The sequence below is a fragment of the Scomber scombrus genome, chromosome 21 (assembly GCF_963691925.1).
Source record: "Scomber scombrus chromosome 21, fScoSco1.1, whole genome shotgun sequence".
In the NCBI taxonomy this organism is placed as follows: domain Eukaryota; kingdom Metazoa; phylum Chordata; class Actinopteri; order Scombriformes; family Scombridae; genus Scomber; species Scomber scombrus.
In genome coordinates this window covers 4,283,751-4,301,627 of record NC_084990.1, presented here as the reverse complement: position 1 = coordinate 4,301,627, position 17,877 = coordinate 4,283,751, and the positions used below count along the sequence as shown (strand labels likewise).

Here is a 17,877-nt window from a genome sequence, read left to right as displayed (position 1 = left end):
TACAATGCTCCCACATTATTACTTTAATTATATGGCTTAGACTGCAGCACACTTTGACAAACACTTTTCCCTGAAACTCAAACAACAAACAAAAGGCTTTAAAAGGAACAATAGGTGTGAGTCAGTCAAGTGTGTGGACGCGGGGGACAGAGGGATGTCCTGGTCCTGGGTCAGCTCCAGGTCGCTCATGTCCCCTCAGCAACGGCCTCATTAATGCAAACACAGCGTTACTATGGAGGCAGAGACACAATCAATCCATCCGCTGTGTCCTGGTGCGAGCCGGGACAACAGATCACCCTGCAGACATGGAGGACCCACCTGCTGAGGACAAGAGACTGGACTTTATAGCGGATTACGTGCTGAGGACTCTGAAACTCAAACAGGACCGATGGCAGAAATGCGTGTCCAGCGAGGACAACATGCGGGTCCTGCAGGAGTTTCTGGACAAACCAGAGCAGCGGACTCTGCTGGTGTGTGTGACCGCTGCTGGACTCCTACAGCCCGCAGCTGCCTTCAACACCACCGCCAAAAACAAAGCGGTGTACTTTGTGAAACGAAGACAAACTGCGCTGAGTCCAAACTCCATGAAGGACAACTTGTTCTGCGGGGATTTGTCTTACGCTCCACTGGATCAGTTTTCTGCTCTAGTTGAGGAGGTGAGCAGCTGAGCACAATGTGTTAATCATTACATGCATGAAATGATTGTTTGCTTTATTCACTGCTTTTGAAATGAAATGATATCCAGCTGCCCAAAAAGCCCACTATTACATCAACTGGTCTAATGTGACAAAGTAGGGTGAATTTACTCAAGTTGTCTACTAAACTTGAGAAAGTTTTGAGGTATTCTACTTGAGGATGTCATACTTCATTATACCTGTAGTCCAAACACTGAACTTTAAACCTCACAGCATCCAGGGCCCCTCTCACCCACTGTAGGGGCCGCTGAGACTAAAATGAGCTATAGGATGTTCCACTTTACAGCAGGTGGAATGTAACTAAGTAGTAGGATGGATCAGGGTAATGTGGGACACTTTTTGCAATTCTGACTTGTTCGCCATATTTAAATATGAATCCAATACATTATATCAACACCTAATATCATTATGTAATCCCTGAGATGTTTCCTTGTTTAATCAGAAGGCAGTTTTTAGATATTGTACCGAAAAGGAAAATGGCAAATATATTATGATGTTCCTTGTGTCAAATAATTTCAGAATTTGTAGATTTTGTAATGTGGGACGTTATTTTTTATGCTTAGAAATACACCACTCTGATTCTGAACTTTCTGCCTCTATGGGTTTTTTTTTTTTTTTTGCTTTCACATCAGAAAGGTTTTTTAAAAAACTAGTAGCCTGTATGTTCACATGTTTAATGTTACACAATATAACGTACACAGTTTGCATATACTAGTTAGCTTTAAAATAACTGAATAGAAAAAGTGATAAGTGCACTGGAGTCTAGTTGTCCCACATTAGTCAGTGTCCCACATTACCCTAATCCATCCTAAGTAGTACATTTACTCAAGTAGCTACTGTAAGCAATTAGAAATACATGTATTTAAAGTGTTCCATTTCATGCTCTATTCAACTACATTTATTTGACAGCTACTACTAGAGAATCTACATAAAAACATATGATCCTCTTATAAAATATGATGCAATGATACAGATTAGACTACCCAAAACAGTATTTAAACTAGTTCAAATTGGTTCAAATTAGCCACTTCAACAGACTAAAACAATATATATGCTATATCTAGGCTACTACTATATAAGAGTCCAATATCCTATACTATAAAAGAGTCCAATAATATACTTTATACGGTATAATCCTACATTTTCCTAAGTGACATTGTGAAGTGTTTTTATATTGCAGTATCATTACATTTTCTTAACCAAAGACATAATGTAAAATATTGTTGTGCTATTACAAACAAAAGAGGGACACACTTAAAAGGCAAAGGTACTGCTGCACCTTTAGTGGTCATAAAGTATCAGTAATAATAAAACAATAAATGAATGTATGCATTATATTAGGCCTACATTAATGATACACTTAGTACTTATCTTCTCTCTAATATTTAGGCATACCTTTACTTTTAATTTTGCTTTTGATATTTTGATAGTAGTACTTGGTTGATAATACTTCTGTACCTTTACCTTCTTGTATTGGAATATATTTTAGATTGTGGTATTGCTACTTTTAATTAAGCCAAATGTAATACTCCATCCACCACTGGTTTGTAAGTTAAGCACACATTTGTTCAGTAAAATGCACCAGTAAGGTTGTTAATGTAGATTTAAAATCTGCATGCTTCTACAAGATGAGGCCTCAAGAGTAAATGATAATGCAGGTGTTTCCTCAAGGCACCTATCATTTTGATGTTTTAATGTGATTTTGTAGAGCATACAGTATTAAGCAAACTTGCAAGTTACTACATTACTAAAAAACTAATTACCACACACTGACATGGAGCCTTCACACCCTTTGGGGGGTTTGGGCAGCCCCAGGGCAGTTGCTCAATTTGCCTGGTTGGTAATCCAGCTTTGACTGTGTCTATCTCACAGCTGCAGTTACTTTGTGCATTTTACTTAAAAAAATGAAAAATAAAAATATGAGTTTCTAAAATACGACGATAGTTTTATAGATTAAACGACCCAACATAAGCTTAGCTACATTTAGCTACAACATTAAATAGCTGCTTATACGGTAATGTATCCATAATTAAAATGCACATTTAATAATATATATCCCCGACATTGGCCATGCAGCATAATGAGTACTTTCGTGTTCAATACTTTAAGTACATTTCGTTGATCGCTCGTTTTACCTAAAATAAGAAACTAGTCAAATTATGAATGCAAGACTTTTATTGGAACTAGGTTTAATTTTTTAAATGATTTGCCTTCTTTTCCCACAACTGGAAACATCAAATATTTACTCCAAAGCAATCATATTTCCATACTGAAATAAATCTTTACACTCTTTTAGGTTGTGGCCCCGCTGCTGTCCAACAGTAAGAACCACACTCAATGGCCACAGGTTGTGTCTAAGGACATCAGGCGCCACGTCCACTCCCTCAAGACTAATGTGTTTGTGGTGTCAGGCCAAGTCCAAGGCAAGACTCTGCTGCCTCTCCCTGCAGGCTCTGAGAAAGTGGAGCAAGCTGCCCTGGAGACAGACAAAAGGTAGACAAACACCAGGGATATAAACATGTGTGTCAGTGCATCATTTGTCCAACTGCTACTTAAAAAAAAAAAAAATGGTTTACTTGTGAACCTCCACAGGGGGGAAACGGTGGATAAGAGCATCATCCACTCCTTGGAGGGGGCAGTGATTGAGTGGAGCCATCAGATCCGCGCTGTCCTGAAGAAAGACTCTTCCGAAGCTTTGCTGGAAGGCAAAAACCCCTCACCACAGACAGAGCTGCTTTTCTGGCAGAGCAGGTCAGCGGCTCTGTTTCTTCATACAGTGAATATCCACTGGCAACTTCTGTGTGTCGTGATTTCGTAAAATGAACTCGTGTCCCTAAAGGACCTTAAAGTTGAATTGTTTTCTAAGATTTTGCTGGAGCTACTAATTATTTGAGTTTCAGAACACCTGTGCTATCAAGTGAAAAATGTAATTTGTAGCCCAGTGCTGTCTTTATTCCTTTGTTGTTCTAGCAGAATTATATCTTATGAGGCCAATAGCTTCTACTTTTATTATTTGTTTTTCCTTTGTACTGCTTCTCATAAATTCAAAGCCTAGCTGTAAAGTTAGCAGAGAGTTACACATTAGTAAATTAAAAGAGTTGCTCCACACAAACCCTTTGCATAGAGATGAACTAGTTGTTAAATACAATCATTAAAACCCACTAACTGCAAGTAAGAACTGCTGCTAAGCTAACAGAGCTTACAAAAGTAAGATCATTAGTATATATTAGCAGCTAATATATGCCCCTGTTAGGCTGTAGAGTAAAAATATGTTGCCATTATGGTAAATGGTCAGCATATCTGACTTGGCACTGTCAAAATGCTGTTAAATAATGATGTAAACTCAGATATTAAAATAACACAATGTACTCCCAGTTACAAAATCTTATACTAAATTGTTATTATTGGAATGTGCCCAAAAATCACTAGTTTTATTCACTATTTTATTAGAATGTCCATGTCTATCCACCATATAGTGCTCTCAAATATTTCACAATGGACACAGCCTAAACAAAATAGCATTTATTAATATATTTGGATATTTCTTTTCACTGTAAACTACATTAATACTACTAACTCTGAAACCTACTAACTCACAAAACTTAATACCAACATTTGTAAAATATTGGTTGTACGGTTTGATATATCGTCTAGCCCCTAAAAACTTGTGATAGTACAGTACAGTGATTTATATTATATATTATATTATTATTATATTGATTTCTTGTGCCTGGATTGAGCTACAGATGTTTTCTAGTAACCAATGTACACGTTATTGATGTTTATGTTAGTTAAGTCATTTCGATGGCGTGACCAGATGTAGTAAATCACTAGTTTGAAAATGAAAGCACAACCTTAGAAACTGATTTATGTACAGTTGGTCAAACCCAATCCACTGGCCTTCTATAAATGAGACCAAAACCATTTGCTTTTCATCTCTTTTCTACTTGAAGATATGCAGATCTGGAGTGCATCCACTCCCAGTTAAAATCCTCCAAGGTGAAAAAGATGGAGATGCTGTTGGAGGCTGTGGAGAGCAGCTATTCCCCTGCTTTTAGTAACATCTTACAGGATGTACTTGCAGGTAATGACACAAGCTGCACCCGACAAAAGAGCAAAACATAATGAGGTCTGCTTTCTGAGGTGTAGCACATTGATTGAAGGGGCTGAAATGTGATTTAAGATGACTTATCTTCACTTTTGCACATGTGGTATTGAGTTTACTGAATGGAATTTGATCAAATCTTCACTCACCAGCTTTGGAAGAGGCAAAGGACATCTGCACCTACTTGAGGCCCCTGCAGCGCCTGTTTGAGGACATGGAGACTGCAGAGTTTTCTGATGTCAGGGGTCAGATTGGCCCTTTGATGCACACAGTGTGTCTGGTGTGGGCCAACTCCAAATACTACAACTCCCCAGCACGCCTCATCGTTCTGCTGCAGGAGACCTGCAACCTCCTCATACAGCAGGTCAAATGCAGTTTCTTCTCTGGTTAAAGTGACGATCCATACAGCCTGCTCTTTTTTTACTTATATGTAGTTTTTTTGCTGCTAAGTAGTCATTACTGTTGTGTTTCTGGACTGCATTTGTCAGATATCACCTGTCACTACAGAGTGGGTGTGTGTTTTGTTTTGTTTTTTCTTAGCTTTTCTGTTGATAAGGTTTTACTGTCTGTGGGTGGAATTCTTTTCTTTGTTTGTTCAGCCATGATGGCTTTCACTGTTCATGTTATCACATTGTCTATTGTGCAGTTCCTTTGTGTTTAGTTTTTTGGAAACAAAACTCTGTTTTTGCTGCCAGAAATGTATGCAGCACCTGAACATTTTTCCCAGGAAAGACCTGCCAACCACCAGAGCTGAATTAACCCACTAGGGGAGCCCAAGGCGAAATTGAGCTGTGGGCTCCAATTCAAAAATGTGTCTTTTCCTATTGTGTATGCATCCTGTTGCCTTTAAGTACCCATCAGGTACAGCGCACATGGCAGCTTCAATTTATTTTGCTCGGAGCCCCAGAGACCAACGGAGCTGGTCTCTAACCCTGTTCTAGCATACTGTGCTTCCTGTGTGTCAGTTTGTAATATCTGCAATATTTCTTCCTGATGGAGTATTCACCATGTTAGCATAAAATCAACTGAAACCGCAGGAGTATTGAAACTAGATTTTGATACATGATCTTCACTTTTGTGGTGCATATTCCTGAACAACTTTGCAGTTATAACCACAAAGTAATTGCTACACAGGAGTTTTTGGAACCCCTAAATGTACTTAGGGCAGACAGTGAGCGGATGACACCGCCTCTGTCTTTTCCAAAGTAAACAGCAGCCATCGTCTTGCCAATGCTGTCTAAGTTGATTATAGTTCAGCATATTTCCACTTGCTGTTGCAACTCTCCATGTGATAATGGCAATGACAGAAAACACACAGAGAAAAACAATCCTAGAGCTAGTTTTACTGGTATGTAAGTTCTCTGACTTATACACCTCTTCGCCGGTAGTGAACAAACACATCATTAAACACAATGAAGTCTTGGAACAATGTCGGTGTCAAAGGTATCATCTGGTCTTGGACAGTTAAGTGGCTAGTTATTTGGCGACACTATGAGATAACACTAGGTCAATAGAAGCAAACTGTAGCATATGGTATAAGTGTTAGTTGGGTTGGATGTCACTGGAAAATATAGCAGGCTAGTTGTGCCCTGCAGCCACCCTTGCCAGATTGGGCAGTTTTACACATAGCTGAGCTACTTTTCATTGGATTGGGTGGGTAAAATGATTTTGGGTAGTTTGTGATAATTTGGGATACTTATTGGGCATCCTGTCTGAAAGCACTTTTAGGGTGTGGTACCCCAGAGTAGTTGCCCTTTACTAGCCACTGAGCTTATAAAAGAGAAAATATAAAATATTTCACGAACTTGGCATGATTAGACAAATATCTTAACTGCCACTACAGTACATGTATATCAGAGGCCTAACTAAGCCAAACTAACCTGCTTATTTACTGCTTTCCAACACCAGGCCCGGGTGTATTTAGTTCCAGAGGAGGTTCTCAAAGGAGAGGTTTCAGAGAGTCTCCTGAAGGTGCAAACAAGCCTTGATATCCTGCAGCTCTTAAGGAGTACTTATGATGACCGTAGGGCCAATCTGGGTCAGTACCAGAGGAATGGAAGCTTGGTGAAGCCTTGGGACTTTTCCCCGCTCTTGGTCTTCTCTGGACTTGACTGCTTTATCAACAGGGTCAAGACCATTAAGGTTAGTGTGGAAACATTAAAAGTGGCTCAAAAAGTGGCAAATCCTCAAGTAATATCAGTATTTTTGGTGTGATGATAGAGATACAGACCTGACACTTGCATTATTTTACAAATCAGACCTTTGTAGAGATATTACAGTGGTACTGCACTCTATTGTCGGTCTACTGTACAGGACATCCTTTTGACAGCCGTGGACTTGCTGAAGCTTGAGAAATTGGAGATTGGAGGCGTCCGTGGCCGAGCCCTCAGCCAGCAGGTCCAGTCGCTCCACAAGGAATTCGTAGACACTTATAAATTCTTCACGGAGAAACCCTATGACTGCTTGGACCTCCACAACATGGTAAGGACTGTTGGGATCACAGGATCCATTGAGATTTCGTACACTTGCTTGCAAGGAAAAATAGGCTGTCCTTTTTGTATAGCAACTTTTAAGGTCAATTCATTTTCACAAGGGTTTTATGAAATGCTAGACACAGGTTACAAGCTCAGTTTTTATCCTTGAATACCTCTCAGTACATGCTCTTTTCCTCTCATGCTGGCAAGCACCATCACAGCTTGGTCACTCCAGCGTTTGTGGAGCAAATTGTTTTTCTGCCAAAATAGACTTTTTTTCAATGCCATCTAGTTGCTTAACAAAGATGTTCCTGAGTTATAGCAAGAAAAGCAATTTACTTTGCTTGTAAGACCCAGTCGGCCCTCCCCGCTGGATAGCTTTGAGTCAGTGAGATGTGAAAATGAATATGCTGTGCTGGCTCTCCGTTAGTTCGTACTGCTGTGTGGTGTTTTTGGCTGTCGGTCTAGCTGAGCTATTTGCCCTGCAGGAGTTTGAGGACGATGTGAGGGAGTTCAAACTGAAGGTGGATGACACAGACCGGCGACTGGGAGCCGTCTTCTGTCAGGCCTTTGATGACGCCTCTGGACTGGAGCACGCCTTCAAGGTCCAGGAACTCACTATCTCACTTTGTCACACATTCACACACACACGCACATTTATTTAAAAGCCCTTTCACTCCTCTGATGTCCTCTGCAGGTTTTGGATATGTTTGGTAGCTTGCTGGAGCGCCCCCTAGTGGCTGAAGATGCTCTGGATAGATACCCTCTCCTTGTGTCCATGTTTGACAGGGAGCTGAACTGCTGTAAAGTCTTCTACAACAAACACATTCAGATTGCAGAGGAGCTGGGTGAGATATATAAAACAAAAGTCTCTTCACTGGGTTTGGGTGGACGCAGAAATCTCAGAAGCAGACTTCTCAAAACTTAAACAAGTAAAACCGAAACTTTTTATTTTTTTTTAATGAATTTGTGAGTCGACCCTTGAAGGTTGAGTGAGCATGTGGGCAGGGCTTCAATCAATGCCTTCAACAGTGAGATCCATAAGAACATCTCAAGGACACATTGGTTGATGTAGGGATTATACTTGTGATGGTTTCCACTTCAAAGCTTCCTCATTAAAAAGAGAGAGACCCAGAGAGATCCTGGGAAGGGAAATGTCTTTCGTTTAGCATATTTTAAGTCATTTAAAACCTTTAAAGCCCTACACACTAACAAACCACCCACACATGTTTTCACTTATGTTGTCTAATTAGACCTCTTGTCAGGACTGTGTGGGCGTGTGCAAACTGGGCTTGATTGATAGCTCCCTTACCCCCCTGTTTGTTTTTGTTGCGCCTGCTATGGTGGGACAACATACCCTGCTATCATTCTTATTGGTTAATAGCTTATCGTTTTTTTTTTTTTTCTTACATCATGTTATTCCCTGCATATCTCCAGAGCTGTTTTTTTTCAATCAGAGAAATTGAAAACAACTGTGTATGATTGCCTTTAAGCCATGTAAAACAAAAAAAGGTTAACCATTATACAGCATGTTGCTTAATCCAGGATAATGTGATCATTTATACTGTAGTAAAGGATAATATAGGCCCTCGATATCTCTAGATGTTAAAACACAAACACACAATATACAGTACTGTGCAAAAGTCTTAGGCCACCACCATCATACAAACATAAAATACAGGAAATATGTAAACAAAATTAAACATGAATTATTAAAGATTGCTATTAATTAAGGCTCCATTCCATTTAGGTTTAAGAGAGCCAGGTTCCTGCTATTGCTCAAGTGTAAGGGGAGGTCTGAATACTTACATACTTTAATCTATAGAAGCTATTTTCTTTTCTATTTTTTAATACTGCATACACATTTCCTGTATTTTCTAATTAAGGGACTGAGAAATAATTATATATGGTCATTATAGCATTGCTAAAACAACACATCTAATGGTGGCCTAAGACGTGTCATAGAGGACTGTGTGTCTTCCGCCCCCATTATCTGTAAATAGCAGGAAAATCTGTCAAATTCAGTTAAAAATCTGACATTTCCACATCATCTTTTTCAGCTGACACACCTCAAAGCCCCTCATCACTTTGCTTATAGTCCACAGATATACAGTACTGTGCAAAAGTCTTAGCCACCATTAAATACGTTGTTTTATCAGTGCTGTAATGACCATATATAATTATTTCTCATGGTGATGATCTGTATGCAATATTAAAAAAAACAGGGAGAAAAAAATAGAAAAGAAAACAGCTTCTATTGGCTAAAGTGGCAAGTATTTAGTGAGACCTCCCCTTACATTTGAGCAATAACAGGAACCTGGCTCTCTTAAACCTAAATGGAATGGAACCTTAATTAATAATAATTAATAATTAATGTTAACTTTTGTGTACATACTTCCTGTATTTTGTATGATGGTGGTGGCCTCAGACCTGGACAGTACTGTACATCATAGAAGTCGGATGAAATGTGGAAATTCAAAATTTGATAAGATTAAATTAAATGCCACATCAAAACACCTAAATACAAGAAGGACAGTTTAATGGCTGAAATGAAAATGTCATTATAAATATGTGACCATTATCCATAATTAAACCCTGAACTGACTTCTGTAAGGTCATTTTTAATCACTGGATGTGTAACTGAGGGTTGTTCCACAACATTGCACCAGTGTTAAAAAAGGAACTTCAGAATGGATGGATGATGAATAAATAAAAGAATGAATGGATTTTACATTAGTGGCTCCAGGAGTCTTTAGATTGGGCTTTTTCTATTTACTTTTGGTTTGTCCCTTCCTCTATGCAGATAATTTCGTGCCCCTGACAATACCACACCAGAATTTGATTAAGGCAATACTGCAGGTCAAATTTATAGCGTTTCAATGAAATTAGATGCTACACTTTACTTTTGCACAGCCCTAATTTGTGAATTATGTGCACTCTAACAGATAATATGTGCAGTCCTTAGTTCAATCTTTCTCTGCCTTTTTGGTAAATATCTGTGCAACAATAAGTAATGATATTAACCTCCTCAGGTCTTACTCCAGTGAATAAGAATATGCCAGCAGTCGCTGGCGGGCTGAGATGGGCCCAGGAGCTAAAAGAGCGCATCCAGGTCCCATTCTGCAATTTCAGACACCTCTCCTACCCGTGAGTCTTCTTTTGTCTCCAGTGCAAGCAGATTTAAAAAATAATTTTTTTGTGTGGTCATGCATTCCTAGTGGTCTCACTGTAAATTTATCGCTCTGTGAGTTGTTTTAAAGACCTCATAAAAAGATCTTGGAATAATGGCTCCTGGAAAGATATTGAGTATAACCTTTGCATGGGTTGTAAAATTTCATCTTCTCTGCAGGTGCCTGGAGTCTGTAGAAGGAGCCAGGGTCATCCAGAAGTATGAGGAGATGATGCAACTGTTGGACAGGTGTGTGTGCATCTTATCTCACTGTATTACACTATATGTCATCATGCTTAGATGTAAATATTACTGAATAAAAGAACACAAAAGATTAAACAGAATTGGCAGTAGACTGAAGAGGATCTCACCTTATTGTACTGTTAATATCAAGCAAGTCAATAACATGTATCAAATACTGTGGCTCCGTCATGCGGTTTCACACTCAACACTGATTTTTAAGTGAACATTTGTGATTTCGTTAGTTGAGGGTGCAACATTTATGAAGCAGCCCCTGGGGAATGGCATGTAGACATGCAGCTCCGGGCATGATTTATGTTCTCATTACTGTGGCGCTGCTCTGCAGATTATTTCACAGGACTCCCATAATCCCATATGCTCTGTCGCTGCTCACTGATGCCAAGTGAGAAATGGCCTTTTAGACCACATCCAACATCAAAACCTGCAAGATAAAGCATCCCATTGGAGGGGAAATGCTGTTTATATGGAATCAAACTGAATTGTACAAGAGTCAAAGACAGAAAGAGACAGAGAGAGATCTTCTATTGCTATATTTTATTTAAAGTTATTGAAAAGATCTAAGGCACTCGAGAGGGTAATACATTTAAAAAGCCTTTAATACTTTATGGATACTTAGTCATAGTTAAGAACACACCTATGCATTTCAGCCATTAAGGCCTCCATCAAGGCAAGTACAAAAATGATATTTGATTTAACACTTTTCACCTTACCACAAGGCCGCTCAAAGGTTACACATTTTTGATGGCACTGTATAGTATATACATTCTGCACTCTGAATTCAGATGTCAAATTAAAATGGGTAAATACAATGCACTATAGTGAGTGACTGGGCCTTTAAACCTGCAATACTGATTTCTTTGGTCTCTTGTTGGCAGCTCAACAAGATGTTGACATTAACATGAACATATTATCACTTTATGAAGTTGTTATGGCTAACATGTCAACAAAAGAAGTCCCCTATTTATACCGTGGACATATAAAGAGAACTGAATAGTGATGGAGCCAACCAATTTCACTTTATACAAAAGTCATTTTATCCATTGTTAATAAAAATATTGAGTAAAGCAGCTTACTAAGCTCACTAACATGGCTTACTGGAACATTTCGGAACGGAGCCATTGCTAATGTTATCATTACGCTTTTCCAACTATGTTGAGTCAAAATGTCTGCCATGTAAAGGGTCTATTCAACTCTACTCTTCTCTGTATGCTTAAGTGCAATATTTACTCTCCTTTTAACTTTGTTTTAAATACCAGCAACCCTTTACCTAGCTAATATTAGCTGTTTCAGTGGGGTCAGCTCTATGTTCCCACAGCACTATGTTCCCACAGCTCTATGTTCCCACATTAATTACTTTTACCTTTTTTTTCAAAATTAGGCCCTATGTTCCCACAGCTCTATGTTCCCACAGCCCAATGTTTCCACATTTCTAACTCTTTTTTCAAAATTAGGTCCTATGTTCCCACAGCTCTACGTTCCCACAGCCCAATGTTTCCACATTTCTAACTTTTTTTAGGGTTAGCGTTATATTTTACAACTGCATCCATAACATTCACCCTCCATCTTGCGAGCGCAAACATCAGGACAGCGTTGTGCCCACCCCTGTGCTTAATTTGTAAATTATTGCTCATGAGGGACTTTCACTCGTAACCTTACAGAGGTGTCAGGACACCACACATGTCTGTGGCTGTGGGAAAATAGGGTCTACATTTTAATAATCTCTTAGAAATGTGGGAACATAGAGCTGTAAGAACATAGGGCCTAAATTTAAATAATTTCTTAGAAATGTGGGAACATAGAGCTGTGGGAACATAGGGGCTGTGAGAACATAGGGCCTAAATTTTAATAATCTCTTAGAAATGTGGGAACATAGAGCTGTAGGAACATAGGGGCTGTGGGAACATAGGGCCTAAATTTTAATAATCTCTTAGAAATGTGGGAACATAGAGCTGTGGGAACATAGGGGCTGTGGGAACATAGGGCTGTTGGAACATAGAGCTGTGGGAACATAGGTGCTGTGGGAACATAGGGCTGTTGGAACATAGAGCTGTGGGAACATAGGTGCTATGGGAACATAGGGCTGTTGGAACATAGAGCTGTGGGAACATAGGGCTGTTGGAACATAGAGTTGTGGGAACATAGAGCTGTTGGAACATAGGACCTAAATTTAAATAATTTATTCGAAAACGTGGGAACACAGTGCTGTGGGAACATAGGGCTGTGGGAACATAGGGCTGTGGGAACATAGGGCTGTTGGAACATAGGGCTGTTGGAACATAGAGCTGTGGGAACATAGAGCTGTGGGAACATAGACACGCTCCAGTTTCAGGATCTAGCTAACTTTTGTTCGGTAACTTTGTGTGTTTGGTCCTGGGCTATGCATACAGTCGGTTTATCAAAGCTTTTATTCTCAAAATGATGGTTAATGAAAGTGCTGAGACTGAACTACATGATTTGATTTGTGGAAATAAAACAGTGCAGTAAAAGGAGGCTAAAAAGCTTCACAGAGCTACAAAGTCATTTTATATAAAATGTATTAATCAAGTAGACGTTTAACTTTTAACCAGCTAATACATCTTTTTAATGATTATGGCAGGCAATCTCAGTGAAAATAGGTACAGACTAATTTAGCTTTTAGCCATTAGTGAAGGTATGGTACCATAACAAGACAGAGTATCTTTTTAAGTATTTTTCAGAGCTTTTTAAGAAAATTAATTTGCAACCATTTTGATAGATTACTCATTTAGGAAGCTAAAATCATCAGGCTAAAAAGATCCACTGTTCCCACTTCTCGAATCTGAAACTTTTCTGCTTTTCTTTATTTTCTCAGACATGTTTTGGTTTTTGACTATTGGTTGGACAAAAACAAGACATTTTAATAGTTTTGCATTCTGTGATTGTTACATTTCTGATGTTTTAAAGATTTAATGATTAATCTATGAACCAAGAAAATAACTGGCAGATTAATCCATAATGCAAATAATAATGACTTCTAGTCCTAATGTTTTACTATTTTTAGAGCTAAGATTAGAGTTACTGTTAGGTTATGCCTCACACGCTCAATGTCACGTTATACAGTATCTCCTCCATCCACAATAATGGAATGATGAACAACACCAGTTCTTTGCCCTCAATTTACTCCCTTCAGAAATTAGAGCCCTTGTTAAGCTGTTATAATCATCACCGCTGCCACAAATGAATGTTGCCATTATTACACATATTCCAGTCAGGAACAGGATGGGCATCCTCACTCATTACCTCCACAGAGAAAATGCTGCATGATTTATGGCCATGACCAAGGCATTTGATTGCCTCTGCGTCTGCAGTGCCACTATCAGGAAATGAAGCTCACAGCAGAAATCCAATAAGGAGCACACAGTGCACACTGAAGTTCTCATCATAATTGTGGCTATTTACAGATTGATATAGCTGTACAGAGCCCTGACATGTTGTCTGTTCCCAGCTTCTCGCAGATGAATCAGCGTTTATCCTCATATTACCCCCCCACGCCTGCAACTAACCTTCCTTCCAGCCATCTCTCCCTCTCCCCTTATTGTCTGCTCGATATGGACGAGTGAATCACGTCGCACATTCTGTTTATAACCTCAGAGGATTGGGGAAAATGGCTCAATCACATGCCTTTTAGCCGTTCGTTTTGCCGCTTATGTTAATTTTCAAGATGTGAGCCGTTTTCACGCCTGTAGCCTCGTGAAATAAAAGCTCGGGCCCTTTTTAATAGGAATATGAAACAATGTTATACCCTGCTGGTAAAGGTACAAATTGATTTTCTGTGATGATAATAACTTTTGTTTGATTGCGATCACAGATTGTTTTCTTTTTTGTTCGGTATCGCAGATACTCCACCGGCCTGTACGACACATGGACAGAGACCGTGGGCGAGAGTTCTCAGTACAACCTCAGCCTACCATTAATCAGCAGAGACCCTTCCTCTCAACTGATCTCTGTCAACTTCAACCCGCAGGTTTTTACTTTTAGACCCATATGCTGTAGAAACTGCTCAGAGACAGGCTGCTGGATGTGTCACTGCTTGAAAGCTTTCACTCTGAATGCCTACTGTTTGAACAGTCTGACTGATTTATTATTTGGTGACATATCAAGCTGATCTCAGCCTTTTATTAAATATGATCTATTACATTTCTTACATCTGCCTCCAGCAACACTGAAGAGTATAAATGCACAAATAAAGTATTTTCACATTCTTTTTAATTAGCTGGGTCATTATTTCAGTTTTGCCCAAACCAATAAATAAAAGATGGATCATACTGCTTTAATGATCTCATTAATTTGAGTTAGAATTTTTTTTTTGTCTTACCATGACAGTGGGTATAAAATGAAGATGTTAAATTGCAAACAGAATCTCTAGCCTGTCTTGATCAAATCCTAATCTGACTATCATCTGGTTGTAAATATGTTCATACAGTATGTCTCTTAGTGCTTCTTCTTCACCTCTGTAGCTGGCGTCAGTGCTGAGAGAAGTGAAGTACCTGGAGGCCAGGCAGACTGAAGCCATCCCTGAAACTGCAGTGCAGATCTACACCACCAAGGGTCAGCTGTGGCAGTATTTGGCCAACCTGGAGCTCACCGTGGGCCGATACAACAAGGTAGACTAAGAGTGGATTAGGCTAAAAGCAGTCAAGTGGTCTCTCGAAGTCTGCCCTTTTTGACATTACAACATGGGGAGCAGAGTAAGAAACACTAAATGGCAGTAGGAGGCTTTTTAGCTACTCTAGCAGTAGAACTCTGTTGATGGAACTATTGGGTTGATTCCCAAGAAAATGTGGCATTTACCAATTTCCATTTATCCTACATGTTGGGCCCTGCTACGAGAGTGTGAAAAGTAGTGTGACATTACATGATCATCATCAGAAGACACATTCTAATGATTCTTAGCCTTTCTCTCTCCACCTGGGCATATTGCCAGCTTTGTACTTCAAAATGAACAGTATGGATTTTGTTTAAAGTCCTGCTCTACAAAGGACAAACCCTTGTTATTTGGGTGACAGCTCAACCTTTACATTTGTATATAAGATACATTACATACACATAATGACTGTTTTACTCCACTGACCTTTTCTATACCTCCAACTTGAAGACACAGACACTATTACATGAATAATTCTTTTGTTGACTGCTACAATTGCTTCTCCAGTTTATGCTCGACATTTCTTAAAGCAATTTCAATGCAAGTGATGGGAGATAGAATCCACAGTGCTTCTTCTGTGCAAACATGCATTCTAAAATTCAGCAAAAGCTAATATGAGAAACACAGAGTTTTATGCTCAAGACTTTAAAATGCATGAATATGTTGGAAATAAGTGTTTTCACTTTAACATGTTTTTTTCTCACTGTAATCCATAATTAAATCATATCGTATAATTTAGCAACGCAAGCCCCACAGCTCTTGGGATGGCAATGTCAGGTCAGTGGGTCAATTGGTCTACCACTTTGCTGTAGACTGAAATGTATCAACAGTATTGAATGGATTACCATGAAATTTTGTTTTAGCCATTCATTGTGCCAAGAGTGAATTCAAGGGTGACCCCACTTTGGTGATCTCCTGACCTTTTACTCAAGAACCACCATGAGATCAGAGCTTTCACTTATTCAGTATAATATTTCAACATCCCCCAGGATGGATCCACACTGAATTTGGCATTTTCATGGTTCTCAGATATTGGTAAATGGACTGTATTTGTATAGCAATTTTTAGTATTTTTGACCACTCAAAGCACTTTTACTTGTCACATTAACCCATTCACACACTGACCACGCAGGGTGCAGCCATCAGGAGTAATTTGTGGTTAAGTCTCTTGCCCAAGAATGCATCGACATGTGGACTGGAGGAGCTGGGAATAAAACCGCCGATCTTCCAGTTAGTGGACGACATGCTCTACCTCCTGAGCCACAGCCACCCAATAAATTAAAGACTAAAGATCTGAATATTTATTGTATAATGTAGTCTGATGACTTTGGTGACCTCCCGATGACACTACGAGATTGATATTTCTTTATTGAAATATCTCAAGAGCTATTGGATGGATTGCTGTGAAATTTGGTGCAGGCACTGATGGTTCCCATAGGACTAATTAACTAAATAATTAGTATGCTAACATACTAAACTAAGATGGTGGACATTATACATGCTAAATAGGCTAGCACTATCATTCTGACCATGTTAGCATGATGATGTTAGCATATAGCTTGCAGCCTCACTGAGCCTCTAGCATGACTGTAGACTCTTTAGTCTTACAGAGAACAAGGACTGTGGATTTTGTCCACTATTACTTATCTGAAATTGCTTTAAGAGGGATTTCTTTGTCCCCGGTATGGGCAGTGTGAACAATTTCACCAACTAATAATCCTTTCTATGTATATAAGGGCATATGAAAACATGTGAACCCACCTTTTAATGGTAATTGGATATGGGGTCAAAGTGGCAATTTCAATAATGTAGCATGAAACAATGTAAGACCATTCACTGATGTAATTAACTCAGCCACACAGAGGACAGCACACACATTAATCACAAGAACGCCATGATTCAATATGATGATTAGTTAAAAAAATACAGCAATTCATCGCTTAAGGTAGCTAAAAGTTCAAATCCAATTAAGTCATGGCAACATGGAACGATCCAGAAAGGGTGACTTTAATGAGGATGACACCCCGTCTCGAAGCTCTTGGCTTCTGTGTGGCCTTTCAGTGGCAGTTATATTAAAATGATATTTCTGTACCCGCTTAATGGAAGCTGAAAATCAAATTTTCTCTTTCTTTTGCTTTCCTCCCTCTCCCACTGTTTGGCTGCAGGTTGTGCACTCTGTGCTCGACGTGGAGCATCCTCTGGTTCGGGGCCAGCTCAGAGACATTGACGCTCAGCTCCAAAAGGCAGAGGAGAGCCTGAACTGGAACAGCCAAGGTCTGGATGCTTACTGATAACTATCAGATACAAAAGAATGACACACTCTTTTCTCAAGTCTGTTAACCTAAACTACACAAAAACACAGTTTAGATTAGATTTGTCTAGATTTTGTGCTATCTGTCTTTGAGATTTTTGCCTACACCTCAATACAAAGACATTTCAAAACCTTGGCAGCAATGCAGAAACACTGAAGCAAAAAATGGATTCACTGAACACGTTTGTCCCAAGGCTTT

The 17,877-nt window shown here is 39.3% G+C and overlaps 1 protein-coding gene across 1 annotated transcript in view; it reads left to right on the top strand.

Annotated features, from left to right (window-relative positions):
- The first annotated feature begins 305 nt into the window (after positions 1-305).
- The window catches only part of dnah9 (dynein, axonemal, heavy chain 9), a 160,630-nt gene continuing 143,058 nt past the window's right edge, over positions 306-17,877 (top strand). Inside the window, exons 1-15 of the mRNA XM_062443156.1 lie at positions 306-656; positions 2,992-3,188; positions 3,288-3,446; positions 4,649-4,779; positions 4,953-5,164; positions 6,709-6,942; positions 7,114-7,281; positions 7,763-7,879; positions 7,972-8,122; positions 10,307-10,421; positions 10,624-10,692; positions 11,030-11,086; positions 14,560-14,686; positions 15,180-15,326; positions 17,533-17,641. Coding sequence (XP_062299140.1) covers positions 306-656; positions 2,992-3,188; positions 3,288-3,446; positions 4,649-4,779; positions 4,953-5,164; positions 6,709-6,942; positions 7,114-7,281; positions 7,763-7,879; positions 7,972-8,122; positions 10,307-10,421; positions 10,624-10,692; positions 11,030-11,086; positions 14,560-14,686; positions 15,180-15,326; positions 17,533-17,641 — 2,344 coding nt within the window. The remainder of the gene's footprint in view (positions 657-2,991; positions 3,189-3,287; positions 3,447-4,648; positions 4,780-4,952; positions 5,165-6,708; positions 6,943-7,113; positions 7,282-7,762; positions 7,880-7,971; positions 8,123-10,306; positions 10,422-10,623; positions 10,693-11,029; positions 11,087-14,559; positions 14,687-15,179; positions 15,327-17,532; positions 17,642-17,877) is intronic.